Source organism: Melopsittacus undulatus, chromosome 19 (genome assembly GCF_012275295.1).
Source record: "Melopsittacus undulatus isolate bMelUnd1 chromosome 19, bMelUnd1.mat.Z, whole genome shotgun sequence".
NCBI lineage: Eukaryota > Metazoa > Chordata > Aves > Psittaciformes > Psittaculidae > Melopsittacus > Melopsittacus undulatus.
Window position 1 is genome coordinate 4670990 of NC_047545.1, and position 11239 is coordinate 4682228.

The 11239-nt window shown below is 55.8% G+C and overlaps 1 protein-coding gene across 1 annotated transcript; it reads left to right on the forward strand.

The window, feature by feature from the left end:
- Nucleotides 1-555: 555 nt before the first annotated feature.
- On the forward strand, nucleotides 556-11029 carry MAP2K2 (mitogen-activated protein kinase kinase 2). The gene is made up of 11 exons (XM_034070901.1): nucleotides 556-681; nucleotides 1746-1956; nucleotides 2976-3122; nucleotides 3766-3843; nucleotides 4290-4341; nucleotides 4437-4561; nucleotides 6228-6441; nucleotides 7308-7372; nucleotides 7942-8003; nucleotides 8649-8694; nucleotides 9528-11029. Exons 1-11 carry the CDS (start codon nucleotides 596-598, stop codon nucleotides 9636-9638), a joined length of 1197 nt encoding a protein of 398 aa, XP_033926792.1. The 5' UTR covers nucleotides 556-595; the 3' UTR covers nucleotides 9639-11029.
- Nucleotides 11030-11239: the final 210 nt, after the last annotated feature.

Here is an 11239-nt window from a genome sequence, read left to right on the forward strand (position 1 = left end):
GGGCTCTGCTGCCTGTACCCTCTATGCCTCAGTTTCCCCTATCCGGGGCAGAATATGCTGTGGTTCGTTGTCCACTGCATTCATTCCATGGTGAGGCATAGGCCAAACACGTCCCCCAGAGCATCCTCACACTGGATCCCATGGGCTCCACAAGCAGGGAGCGGCCGGGTGAGTAACAGGGCCTGTGCCCGGGGACAAGGCCGTGCCCGGTGCCCTCTGCCCGGGGAAGGCCGCGGCCCTCGCTGGCGGCCGCTCCCTGCTTTATGGCCGGCAGCGGAGATCGGAACGCCTGGAACCGAGCAAAGGTCCTGCGGGGCCTTCAGCATCGATGGGGCAGGGCAGGCAGGGGGTCCGCCATTAATTACTAATTAGGCTGCTAATTACGGAGCCGGCGATCACCAACCGCTGCCTGAACCTCACCGCCTCACACCGCCCCTCCGCCATGGCCCCGCCCTCTCCCCTCAGCGAGCTCTCGCGAGACCTCGCAGCCCCTCCCCGTTCCCCGCGGGCTCTCAGGCCCCGCCCCCGATAGGCTCCGCCCCCCGTGGCCACGCCCCCGCGCGCCCCCGGTAGGCCCCGCAGGCGCGGCCCGGCCATGCTGGCCAAGAGGAAGCCGGTGCTACCGGCCCTCACCATCGCCCCCAGCGCCGCTGAGGGGCCGAGCCCCGACGGCTCCGCAGAGTGAGTGAGTGGGGCTGCCGGGGCCCGACCGGCCCGGAACGGGCGGTGGGAGCAGGCACCGGGCCGGGAACGGGCGGTGGGAGCAGGCACCGGGCCGGGGAACGGGCGGTGGGAGCAGGCACCGGGCCGGGAACGGGCGGTGGGAGCAGGCACCGGGCGGGGAACGGGCGGTGGGAGCAGGCACCGGCCCGGAACGGGCGGTGGGAACCGGGACACGGTGGTCCCGGTGCTGGGGTGACGGTGAGGGCCGGGGGCGAGCACTGGGGATGGGGGCACTGGCTGGGGGAGGGAGGATGGATGGGGCCAGCCCCGGGGTGGTTGGGGATCAGGGTGGGGGTTAGAGGGGTTGGGGGCAGGTAGGGTGGGATGGGCAGGGCTTGGAGGCTGTGGGGTCCGGGGCTGGAGCTGGGACGGGGGCAAGGCTTAAGGGTGTAAGATTTGGGGCAGTAATGAGGGCTCAATGAGCAGGACGTGTGGTGCAGAGGGGGGTACAGGCAGAGCATCGCCTGGGGGGGGTGTGCGGAAGAGGTGGGTGAGACCCCCCCCAAAATCACCCTGGGTGCAGGAGACAAAGGGGTGGGCAGCAAATGGGAGGGAGCAGCTGGAGCCTGGAGCTCAGCAGCAGGTGCTGGGGGAGCACAGCCGCCCCTTTGTGGGGTTTGGGGCTGCAAGGGAGCAGGGGCTCGCTGGACGCTCCTCATGTTTCACAGTGAAACCCAAGCCGTGCTGCCCATGTCGGGAGAGGTTCCTGGGGCTGCTGTTCCCTCCAGGCTGAGCTCTGCTGCCTCTTTAAGGGTTGAAGGATCTTCCTGTTCCTTGGCTTTCCCAAAAGAGCTCCTCTCCAGAGGAGATGTGTGTTGGGCACCATGGGTCTTGCTGTGTGAGGGTCCCTGTCAGCATTAGAGCTGAGTTCCTTCTGCCTCTCTCCAGAGCTTTGCTTTAGTCCCATTGCTGAGTACGCATCCGATGATGGGTTTCAGTTATTTCCTTCCACTTCCCTAATAAAGCCACCCCACTGCCCTCACTGTGTCCTGACCACTCCTGTCTCCTCCTGCCCTCTCCAGGGCAAACCTGGTGGACCTGCAGAAGAAGCTGGAGGAGCTGGAGCTGGATGAGCAGCAGAAGAAGCGCCTGGAAGCTTTCCTCACACAGAAAGCCAAAGTGGGCGAGCTGAAGGATGATGACTTTGAGAGGATCTCTGAACTGGGGGCTGGCAATGGTGGTGTGGTCACCAAAGTGCAGCACAAACCCTCAGGGCTCATTATGGCACGGAAGGTAAGGAGGGGATGGGGGGAGTGGGATGTGCCATCGTGCTCAAGGGCATCCAGCTTTGGTTGGGGTCTGTCTGTATCCTAACACCTCCCTACCCACCTTGCCTGGGTTGGGACTGTGGTCCTGGCTGCCTCCAGCTGTGTCCCATCACCCACTTAGCACGTTCCCAAGGTAGTTCCAAGCAGTCCTGACAGTGGCTCCTCTCAGACATGGGTTTATATGTGATGACATCCACTGTGGTGCCCTGTAGCAGAAGTCTAGGAGGTGCTTTGCCTGTTAGAAAAGGCAGAGCTGGGTGTGAACAGTGCATCTGTGGGACAGCTTCCATGAAAGCCTCTGGTCTTTCCTGCTATTGGGGTGGTTTAGTGGATCTCTGTGAGCAAATCCACTTATTTAGGTGGCTTCATTTGGAGCTGAGCTCTCGGAGCCTTCCAGGGTGGTTCATTTGGGAATGTTGGGTGTCACTGGGTGGTTGTGAGATTGTTGGGAGCTCCGTGTTCCTAACTGTAGCACAGGCAGGCTGCAGCACTGCTGTCCTTCCTGCAGAGACCAGCAGTGTAGGTCTGTGGGAAGGACAGGCATCCCTGGGGTTGGGTGTCCCAGAGCTCACCATAACAGTGGCTCCTGCTTTGTATTTCCTAGCCATTGCTAGCCTTTGGCTTCCCTACCCACAGCTGCATTGACTGACTCTGTCTGTAGAGCCTGAAGAATAAAGCAACTGTTCTTTCATGTGCATAATCTTCACAGGGTTTTGTACCCTCTGTGGTTTCCTTGATACTGGAGCACCTCTTCTTACACCATCTACAGAGCGGTGGAAGTGCTCCTGTCTGCTGAGTCAGACCTACAGCAAACTTGAGACTTGTCTCTCCCCTTACCCTTAGTGTTAGTCTGCAGGTGGTGTAAAGTCTATGCCAAAGCAGAGCTTCCCTTGAAGACTGTTTCATTCCAACACTCAGGACTTGCTCGTATGGTTCCTGGAAGTTTGGCTGTTCCACCTGGAGTGTTTTCTTCTTTCTTGGCAGCTGATTCATTTAGAAATTAAACCAGCCATCAGGAACCAGATCATCCGAGAGCTGCAGGTGCTGCATGAGTGCAATTCCCCGTACATCGTGGGTTTCTATGGAGCCTTCTACAGTGACGGAGAGATCTCCATCTGCATGGAGCACATGGTGAGTCCCTGTTCCTCCTCTGCAAACTGCTGCTCTCTGCTATGGTGTGAACTGCATCTCCCCAAGGCTTGAAATTGCAGAGAATTGGGTGAATTGCAGATGAAGTAGGTTTAGGGTGCTGGCAGCTGCCATGGTTCTTGCTCTGGCCACAGCAAAGGGCACACTCCTGAGTAGGAGCAGCTGCACACTCCTGAGTAGGCATTAAGATGACAGAGATCCACCTTTGCAAAGTGGAAGCAAAGGTTTGGGGTTAGCCAAACAGAAACGTTGTAAACCAGAGCTTGCTGTGAAGCACAACGTGCATCTTCTGTTGTCTCTGGCTGAGAACAGTGGTGCTGCTCCTCCAGATCAGTGCTGACAGCATTGTCCTTAGCACTGATGGAAAGGAAGCTAAGAACTAATAGCAAGAAGTAAAGCTGATAGAAGATAGCATTAAAATAGTTCTCAGTGAGGAGTTGGATCTCTAATCACCAGATATCTTTTTCTTGTCAAAGGAGCAATGCTGAGCCTTGATGCTGAGCTGGGATGCTCTGGCCTGCTTATACCCACTCACCCTCCCTGGACACGCCTGCCTGTATCTCCAGGTGCTCTGTTTTACTGCCAAGGATTGGCATGGTGGTAACTTTAACATTCTTCATTTTAGGATGGTGGCTCTTTGGATCAAGTGTTGAAGGAAGCCAAAAGAATTCCCGAGGAGATCTTGGGGAAAGTCAGTATAGCGGTGAGTTACAGTGGCTCTGCAGGCTTCCAGGAAGGGTTTGCTGAGCATGGTTTGGGAATAGTGCTTGTGTTGCCTTAGGAAGGTTTCTTCATGTCCCCACATTCATGTTCCTATGTGCCCTGGGGCAAGAGGATGTGGTGTATGCAGGAGGGGAAGGGGAAAGCATATTCCCAACCACCCCGTGTGGCTCTGACCCCTCGTGTTGCACTGATTGGTGTTGACTTCTCCTGGAGAAGATCTGGGAGAAGCTTTTGGGGGGCTTTGGTTAAGCCCAAACCTACGATTGGCTTGGTGATGAATTGCAGACCTTGAAACACATGGACACTATGGGATGGCTTTCCTCACCAAGCTGCAGTGTGGCAGCACCGGAAGTGGATGCACCATGTCCTGTTGAAGGGAGAGCACATCCCAGCAATGACCTTGTCCTGTCTTTGGTTTCCCTCTAGGTTCTAAGAGGCTTGGCCTATCTGAGAGAGAAGCACCAAATCATGCACAGAGGTGAGAGGAGGAACCTAAAAATAACTGCCTGCAGTACAAGAGCCCTGTATTCTACCCAAAGTCATGTTTACGCTCTTCCCTCTTGCTGTTGGCAGATGTGAAGCCTTCCAACATCCTGGTTAACTCTCGAGGAGAGATCAAGCTGTGTGATTTTGGGGTCAGCGGTCAGCTCATTGACTCCATGGCAAACTCTTTTGTGGGAACTCGGTCCTACATGTCTGTAAGTTCCTTCCAGCTTCTGGCTGGGTTTTTTCCACTGCCTGAGTTCAGCTCAGTTCTTACAGAATCACACTGAAGTGTCTGATTCACTCATGGATTTATTCTGTGTTTGCATCTGAACTGCCCTGTTCCTTGTTCGTGTTAGGGCTTTGAGGCACTGTCCTGTGCTGAAGAATCATAGACACACAGAACTGTTTGGGTTGGAAGGGACCTTGAAGCTCATCCAATTTCAATCCCCTGCCACGGGCAGGGACCCCTTCCACTGGAGCAGCTGCTCCAAGCCCCTGTGTCCAACCTGGCCTTGAGCACTGCCAGGGATGGGGCAGCCACAGCTTCTCTGGGCACCCTGTGCCAGCGCCTCAGCACCCTCACAGGGAACAGCTTCTGCCTAAGAGCTCAGCTCAGTCTCCCCTCGGGCAGGTTCAAGCCATTCCCCTTGGCCTGTCCCTACATCCCTTGTCCCAAGCCCCTCTCCAGGTTTCCTGCAGCCCCTTTAGGCACTGGAGCTGGTCTCAGGTCTCCCCTTCAGGAGCCTTCTCTTGTCCAGGCTGCCCCAGCCCAGCTCTCTCAGCCTGGCTCCAGAGCAGAGCTGCTCCAGCCCTCACAGCATCTCCATGGCCTCCTGGATTTGTTCCAACAGCCACATTCCTCGTGTGTCAGGGTCTGCAGAGCTGGACACAGGACTGCAGAGGGGGTTTCCCCAGTAACAGACAGCTCCATGTTCTCTTGAGGTGTCTTGTCAGCTCCAAGTGGTGCCCACCTGGCAGTGGTGCTTGTGGAGATGCAGAGACTTGCAGGGAAAGGCATTTTGGATCCTACAGACACTTCTGTAGTTTATTTGGCGAGTGTCTGTGGGTTCACAACCATCTTTCTGTGTGCAAAGCTCTGTCCAAAACACTGAGCGTGGAGGGGACACAGTGCTGGGACGTTCCCACCACCTCATGCTACCTCCTCCCTGCACCGTGGCCAGGAAGTAGTGGGTTATTAGGGAAGCCTTCAGACTCCTCTACTGTGTCTAGGGCTGAGCTGGTCTTGTATTTTGGGAATGGTTATTCAAGTACAGTTATAGTTAGGCAGTGGCTATTTAATATCTCCTTTGCACTCAGCCACTGGCTCTGCCCAGCTGACTCAAGGCTGCCACTATGGGTGACTTGCATTGATATATACATATTTAATTTTGTTGTTTTCTTTAGTGGTAAGAGCCTAGAGTGGATTTTCTGTTCCTCAAATTCCTCTTGGGTATTAACTCGAATAAGCAGTGAAAAACCCATCATGATAATAAATAGAAAGGGCTGTAGGGCCTGGGATAAGGGGGAATGGCTTTAACCTGCCAGAGGAATGATTGAGGTGAGCTCTTAGGCAGAAGCTGTTCCCTGTGAGGGTGCTGAGGCACTGGCACAGGGTGCCCAGAGAAGCTGTGGCTGCCCCATCCCTGGCAGTGTTCAAGGCCAGGTTGGACACAGGGGCTTGGAGCAGCTGCTCCAGTGGAAGGGGTCCCTGCCCGTGGCAGGGGTTGGAACTGGATGAGCTTTAAGCTCCCTTCAACCCAAACAGTCCTGTGATGCTGTGATGCAGAGTTTAATCTCTTTCATTTAATTCCATGCTCTTTATGACTCTGCATCTGGATGCTGTGAGTCAGTGTGTGTTTCTGTGCTCTTCCCTTCCAGCCCGAGCGGTTGCAGGGCACCCACTACTCGGTCCAGTCTGACATCTGGAGCATGGGGCTGTCGTTAGTGGAGCTGTCTATCGGAAGGTACCCAATCCCCCCGCCAGACTCCAAGGAACTGGAAGCAATATTTGGCCGTCCCATGGTGGACGGGGCAGAGGGAGACTCTCACAGCATCTCGCCGCGGGCCAGGCCCCCAGGACGCCCCGTCAGTGGTAGGGGCTGTCGTATGCATTGAACAACACACAGACATGGGGGCAAATGGGTTGGGTGTTGTTTGGTGTGGTTGGGTTGGCCAGAGGCTGCTTTGGATGAGGTTGTGGTGGGGAGATGTATCCAGGGAGACCCCTCTCTGCAGAGCGGATGGAGCCATGTTGATGCTCTATCAGCATCCATTCTACCACAGGGGGTTTCTGAGTCCTGATGAGTGCAGTTGAGGGTCTGGTCTCGCATGATGAGGTGGAGATTGCTTTCAGGATGCTGTCAAGGAATGGATTTGAAGTGCCAACCAGGGTCTGTTAAGGCTCTGAAGAGGCCAGTTTATCTGCCTACCTTTAGATGTCTGTGTCTTACAAGTAAGGTAAAGCCTGTGCTGGGGATGGGATGTGGAGCCCTGGGAGCGATGCTGTGAGGGACACTCAGAACTTGTGTTGCTCCTCAGGCTTTGCCCATGCTGCCAACAGGTTCCTCTCAAGCCAGAGGCAGCTTTTGGGGAAGAGCTTTGCAGGGAGCTCCCACAGAGGTATCCAACCAGCATGGGAGCTGAGGTAGGCTGTTCTTGAGCCGCTTGCTTGGAAGCAGAAGGCTCTGGAAGCGCTGCCAGCCTGCTACAGCAGATGGTTTGGTGCTCTCCAAATGCTCCAAGCTGGGATGTAAATCTGGGCTATAGGCATGGGGAAGGAAATGGGAAATGTTGGAATGCATTTTGGTTTTCTCTTCCACTACAAGTCTGTTCCCAAGTGGGCTGCCTCTGCCTCTCCCAATAGAAATCCCACTGCACATGTGTTTTTCACACAAGATGAAGCCCTTGGCTGTCCCCAAGCAGCCTCTCACCACTGTTTTTGTCATCTTACCCACACAGGCCATGGGATGGACAGCCGGCCTGCCATGGCCATCTTTGAACTGCTGGATTATATAGTTAATGAGGTGGGTATTTCCTTACCATCAGCTCTGCTGGGCTTCCCTGAGGCACCAAGGTGTCATCTCCACTCTGCTGGCTCAGGCTGGGCTCCGAAGCCTTTGCTTGCACAGGCTCTTTTCAATAGAGAGCCCCTCTCAGCTGCACGGGTGTCACAGAGTCATAGAATGGTTTGGGTTGGAAAGATCTTAAGATCATCCAGTTCCAACCCCCTGCCATGGGCAGGGACACCTCACCCTGGACCATGTCCTTCTCTGTTCCCTTTTCCCATCTCTCTGTGTTGCAAAAGAGCAGCTTCCTATGTCAGGCTGATGGGGGTTAACCCCCAGTTATTGTTTCTGGATCAGCTTCATCCTCTATAAGCATTGCCAGAGCTGAGATCTGTGGGGTTTGATCTGGAATTGTGTTGCTGCAACTTGGGTTTTCCAGCTTCAGCAGGGATTCAGTGCAGGGTCCCCCCAGCTGCACAATGAGCTGGAGAGCAGCTTGCTCTTGGGGTAGGAAACCTTCAGAGCAAGGTGTCACTCTGGTTTGTGACCCATTAACCCACTGAAAACCCTTCTCCTTTTCTCCCCAGCCACCTCCCAAGCTGCCCAATGGAGTTTTCACACAAGACTTCCAGGAGTTTGTAAATAAATGGTAAGGATTTCTCCTGTGGGCTGATGTGGGGACCCATAGGTGCTGCCTGACAGCTCTACAGGCCACTGCTCCACCCAGAGCTTCAGTGCAACACCATGTTCTCCTGCTCTGTAGGTGATCTGCCTGCCTGCAGGGATCCCGGATTGTGCTGGGAGCTCCAGCCTTGGGAAGAGATGGAATAGAAGCAGTTTATTTCTGGTGATGCTGAGCAGTATCCCAGCGCCTTCTAAATATGAGCCTGGCAGGGGGATGGTGGAACAGATTGACAGGGCTGAGTCACCCCACAGCCTTGCAGGCACCACACTGTCACCTTGCAGCTCTTGTGATGTGGTGGGGGAACACCTGAGGATGCTGCTGCAGCTCCTGTTAAATCACAGAGCTTGGACATGGCAGAAATCCCTGATTCCCCACCGAGTGTTGGGTCCTTTTCCCATCTGCAGGTGCATTTCCTCCATGCATTCTAAAAGAGATGGATCCTGCAGCTCTCCCCAGGGGCTGGGCTGTTGGAGATGATGCTTTCCAAGCTGTTTCCACACTGCCAGGAGGCCAAAGGGGCTTTTGGTGATGCTGGAGACCTTCAGGGGACTGGTTTCCCACAAGCAGTGTCTCAACGTTGGGTTTGCTCTCTTGTTCTTCTCATTTCAGCTTAATTAAAAACCCAGCAGAGAGGGCAGATCTGAAGATGCTGATGGTAAGTGGGGAGAGCAGGTTTCTTTCTGCAGTGGGGTGGCACCAGACCTGCCAGCTGCTGCCCCATCTCTCTGCACCTCTTGCTCAAAAGGCTGGAAACTCCCCAGCTGAGCTTAACAGGAGCCAAATGGAGCCTGGGAGAGGGAGTGTGACTCACCTGTAGTTCAAAGGCAGTGATGGTATCAGGCCTGTGTGGAGCTGGGGTGGGAACCACCAGCTGTCCTGGGCCTGAGAGACAAACCTTTGCCTCCTGAACTGGACAGATAAATGGGAACATACATGGGCTGAGCACAACCCAGCTTTGGTGAGCACTTGAGCCCAGAGAAGCTGTGGCTGCCCCATCCCTGGCAGTGCTCAAGGCCAGGTTGGACACAGGGGCTTGGAGCAGCTGCTCCAGTGGAAGGGGTTGGAGCTGGAAGAGCTTTAAGGTCCCTTCCAACCCAAACCATGCCATGAGTGCAGTGTAACCACACTGACCTCTGCACCACGTTCAGTCCCTGGGCTCCCACAAAGCCCTTGCAAAGGAGGTGGCCTTTGTGGCCCAGGTTGTCCTGTCCCAGCTCAGCTTCTCCCTGGGGGAGCAGCGTTTGCCATCCAGGAGCAGTTGGGATTGTGGGCACCTTGTCCTACCTGTACCTGCGCTCTGTTCTCCTGTAGCTATTCCCTGCTCCCATGCTGCGTGTTGACTATGGGGCCAGCACGGATTCAAACCCCAGCAGGGAAAAAACACTTCCTCTCCATCACCTTTCCCTGCCTCAGTCACAGCACTGGGATCTTCCCCCCTTTCCAGGCTGGGTTCGGGGCCATTCCTAACGCTGTTCCCTTGGCTTCCAGAGTCACACGTTCATCAAGCGCTCCGAGGTGGAGGAGGTGGATTTCGCAGGCTGGTTGTGCCGAACGCTGCGGCTCAACCAGCCCAGCACCCCCACCCGTGCTGCCGTGTGAGGGGCAGCACCTCTGCCTCCCCCTCCCGCAGGCCACACAAGCGCCCTCCCTTCTTCCTCCTCCTTCCTCCTCCTCGCATCCAGCGGCAACGCAGCATCATCCCCTCGGAAGCATCTCTCGGCCGCCCTGCAGCCGGAGCAGGGTTGGTTCCTATGGATGGATGGGGGGGGGGGTTCCAGACCTCTGCTCCGGATCCGGAGCTCCTGACACTTGGGAAATGCGGTGCTGCTTCTGTTCATTTTGGTTTGGTTTGGTTTTGAAACATGTTCATTTGGGTTAAAAACAGACAAGAATGGGGTGTGTGTGCACACGTGCACGTGTGTGAGACGTGGCCCAACCTCCACCTCCTCCTGCTGCGCTCCGATGTGGAGAAATGAGGGAAGGGGATGGAGAAACCCTGCCTTGGGTGGCCGGGAATGGTGTTGCTTTCCCATCCCTTTCCAAGCGCTGGGATGGGGGTTAGTGGTTGAGCAGAGCTGTGAGCTGCCTCCTGGCCCTGCTGCAGGTGGAGGAGAGGAGGGAGCTGTGTGTTCTCATTGGAGGGTTGTGATAGACCTGTTCTTGTCACACACACTGGGTGTTAATGAAGGCTCTCCATGTGTTGGAATGGCAGGGAACTGGGGGCAGCTGTGGGCTGGGGGTGAGTGGATCCATGGCAAGCCCTGGCTTGGAGCTTTGGGTGGTTCCCTGGCTCCTTCCAGTGCAGGGATGGGAGCAGAGCGGCTGGGGCCAGGGCAGGAGTGGGATCCCCTAAGGATGTCCTAAGGATGGGAATGGGTAAACCTCATCCAGGCTCCTGGTTTTCCTTCTCCAGCTGCCTCTCACCAAGTGCCCTTGGCCATGGGGAATGGAGGAAAGCCCCAGGGTCCCTGCTGGACCCCCCTTGAGCCCCCCACTCTCCTGGGATGGGGCTGGAGGGAGCCAAGGCTGAGCCTGGCAGAGCAGGGATGAACCCCCCAGTACGACCATGTTGTCCCCAGGCCCCACTGGCATTACTGGGGGTCATGGTCCCTCCTGGCTCTGTGTGTGTGTGTGTCCCATGCCCAGGAAGAACCTCATGCACCCCATGGCTCTGGCTGAGCCCTGCTCTCGCCTCATTTTCCACCCCCTGTGTGCATTTTTGGGGGACCCATTTCCCCCAATGGGGCTTTGCGCTCCCCAAGGAGATGATTTTGGGAAGCTTGGTGCGATTTTTACCAATTTTCCTTCTTTTTCAGGCTGTTTTTCTTCCCAAAAGCAAGGGGGGGTTGTCAGGGCCCTGGTAACCCCAAGGCCCTCATCTCCTGGGGACAACCACATCCCCCCAAGGCAATCCCATGGGGAAACCCCACATTTTGGGGGGGAGGGTTGGGGGTGTCTGTGCTCACTGGCTCAGCCTGGCTTGCTTGTAGTGGGCTTTGGCTCTCATTGAAGGGGGAGGTGGGGAAGGGGCAGGTCTGAAGCTTTGGGGTGATTTCAGGTGGTTTCAGGGCAGGTTTTGGAGGGGGGGGGGGAGGTTGTGTTGGTGCAATTACTTTTTTAGACTCAATATTTTCATCCTGGGGTGGAAAAAGCCCCCAAATAAATGGCACTTTACAGCTAATGGGCCTTTTCTGTTCGTG

What these genes read in the sequence shown, in the direction of transcription:
- MAP2K2 (XM_034070901.1), top strand. Translation starts at nt 596, where the DNA reads ATGCTGGCCAAGAGGAAGCCGGTGCTACCGGCCCTCACCATCGCCCCC. An exon ending in GAACTCGGTCCTACATGTCT is followed by an intron (nt 4,562 to 6,227) that starts GTAAGTTCCTTC and finishes CTTCCCTTCCAG; the next exon opens with CCCGAGCGGTTGCAGGGCAC. An exon ending in CAGATCTGAAGATGCTGATG is followed by an intron (nt 8,695 to 9,527) that starts GTAAGTGGGGAG and finishes CTTGGCTTCCAG; the next exon opens with AGTCACACGTTCATCAAGCG.